Source organism: Capsicum annuum, chromosome 7, assembly GCF_002878395.1.
Source record: "Capsicum annuum cultivar UCD-10X-F1 chromosome 7, UCD10Xv1.1, whole genome shotgun sequence".
Classification (NCBI taxonomy): domain Eukaryota; kingdom Viridiplantae; phylum Streptophyta; class Magnoliopsida; order Solanales; family Solanaceae; genus Capsicum; species Capsicum annuum.
The window spans coordinates 23,480,912-23,482,899 of record NC_061117.1 but is presented as its reverse complement, the minus strand read 5'-3'; the positions used below and the strand labels follow the sequence as shown (position 1 = coordinate 23,482,899).

Sequence of the window (1,988 nt, the reverse complement as noted above, 5' to 3'; positions counted from 1 at the left end):
ACAAATTGAACTGAAAACTAATATATACACACATACACGGAAGGAGAGTTGATTACCAAATGCCATAAGCACCAGTAGCAAAGAGAGCAGTCCCGGAGCCCCATTGATCTTGTGGAGAAATGATAGGAAAATTCAATTGAGATCTTATAGTAGTACTAACTGATCGGTCCAACATCCTACTGGAGTTCTTAGGGAAATGCAGTGGTTTGTTTCAGTCAACGCTCTTCAATAATAACATCGGATGTTGAAATAACGGAGAAGTAGTTGCCGAGGCATTTTTCCGGCGAGCGAAGCACGACACCGGCGTGAAAGTAAAAGTGAACAGATGGAGTATCTTAAAATATTAGCTAAAATTCACATGGTTTAAATCTCGAAAAGCGAAAAGCGTCACATAAATTGTACGGAGAGTTAGATTACCAAATGCCATGAGATCTTATAGTAATACTAACTGAGCGATTCAACTCCAGCAGTTCTTAGGGAAATCCAGAGATTTGTTTGTCAATGTTCTAAGACAGTAACATCGGCTTTTGAAGTAATGAAGAAGTAGTTGCCGAGGCATTTTTCCGGCAAGAAAAGCATGACGCCGACTGCTTATGCTATTTTTTATATCGCTTTTCAACATCTAAATTTTAAATATTACTAAATTAAGTCAATTCAAATTTTAGCTTTAAAATTAGTCAAATTGACTCTCGTAAACCTAAGCAAGTGACAACTAAAAGTCAACGAGATAGAGTATTTTAAAATAGTAACTAATATTCACACAGTTTGAACAGAACTAATCTATACACATGCATCGAAAGAAAGTTGGATTACCAAATGCCAAAAGCGCCAGTAGCGAAGAGAGCAGTCCAGGTACCCCATTGATCTTGCGGAGAAATGATAGGAAAATTCAATTGACATTTTACAGTAGTACTAACTGATCGACTCAACTTCCTACTGGAGATTTTAGGGAAATCCAAAAACTTGCATTTGGCAACGCTCTTCGACAGCAACATTGGATGTTCAAGTACTGAATTGCTCGTTGAAGTAGTAATTTCTGTTGAGGCATTTTTCCGGTGAGACGAAAACGGCGCCGGCAACGGAGTGTATGGATTTTTGTGTGGAAAAAGTTGGTTTAAAGCCATTTTACTGGCTAAACCGTTTTAGATTAATGAGGAATGTGAAGATGGCCTAGTACATAAGCAGCATATTTAAATAAACTAAGATTGATTTCAATTAAACATCCCGTCAATTCCTAATAAAGTATTCCAATTAGTAATATATTTTGTTCAAATTTTATGTATGGGTTTTGAGGAATGAGAAGGGCAGAGCATAACTGTGGGATTTGAGAGTGAGAAGGTGTGGAATTGTTATCCTACCTCATCATATATAGAGGAGTTGTTTTTCGAGACTAGTTCAGGTGTACATTTTGCATTGTCCAACAACTTTAATGAGTTCAAACATTACAATATTTGTGTTATAAATGTATTTACATTATAAAGTAAATGTCTATCAAGATCTACTTTGATATCTTATTCAGACTAGGAGTAAATTTTCCCTATAAATAAAGAGATTTTGTTCATTGTATTTACAATTTTATGATCTTTCATACCTCAAGAGAAGAAATAAGAATGACTCTTTCTATTCTTTCTACTCTTCTTATTTATTCTTTCTTATTTCATAATACGTTATTAGTACGAGACTCTGTCAAATAAGGTGAGATTATAAATCCAAAGGATTTCAAGGTTAATAATTCTTTATGTTATCTTTCTTTTGATACTACTAATATAATTATTATTGGATTTGAGGAAAAATAATTGGTTTGGAATCATTTATATTTTAAATTTCTTTCTCAAGAACAATATTATATTATCAAAAAAGATGATAATATGTTGGGTTCAAGTCCCATCAATTCATGCCTAAGATGCTTTTATATGGATAAGATATTGAGTTTGAATCTCAATACACCATATTGATGATATTATGATGGCTAAGGCAAAATAATGAGT

At 33.7% G+C, this 1,988-nt stretch overlaps 1 protein-coding gene across 2 annotated transcripts in view; it reads right to left on the bottom strand.

The window, feature by feature from the left end:
- Positions 1 to 1,443, bottom strand: part of LOC107856501 (uncharacterized membrane protein YjcL) — a 33,249-nt gene extending 31,806 nt beyond the window's left edge. Inside the window, exon 1 of one of the 2 annotated variants that reach the window (XM_016701505.2) lies at positions 814 to 1,443. In XM_016701505.2, the coding sequence (XP_016556991.1) occupies positions 814 to 1,124 (311 nt within the window). In that variant the 5' untranslated portion in view covers positions 1,125 to 1,443. Of the gene's footprint in view, positions 1 to 56; positions 616 to 813 lie in introns of those variants that run through there. The other variant, XM_016701506.2, reaches the window with a different exon arrangement.
- Between the last annotated feature and the right edge of the window lie 545 nt (positions 1,444 to 1,988).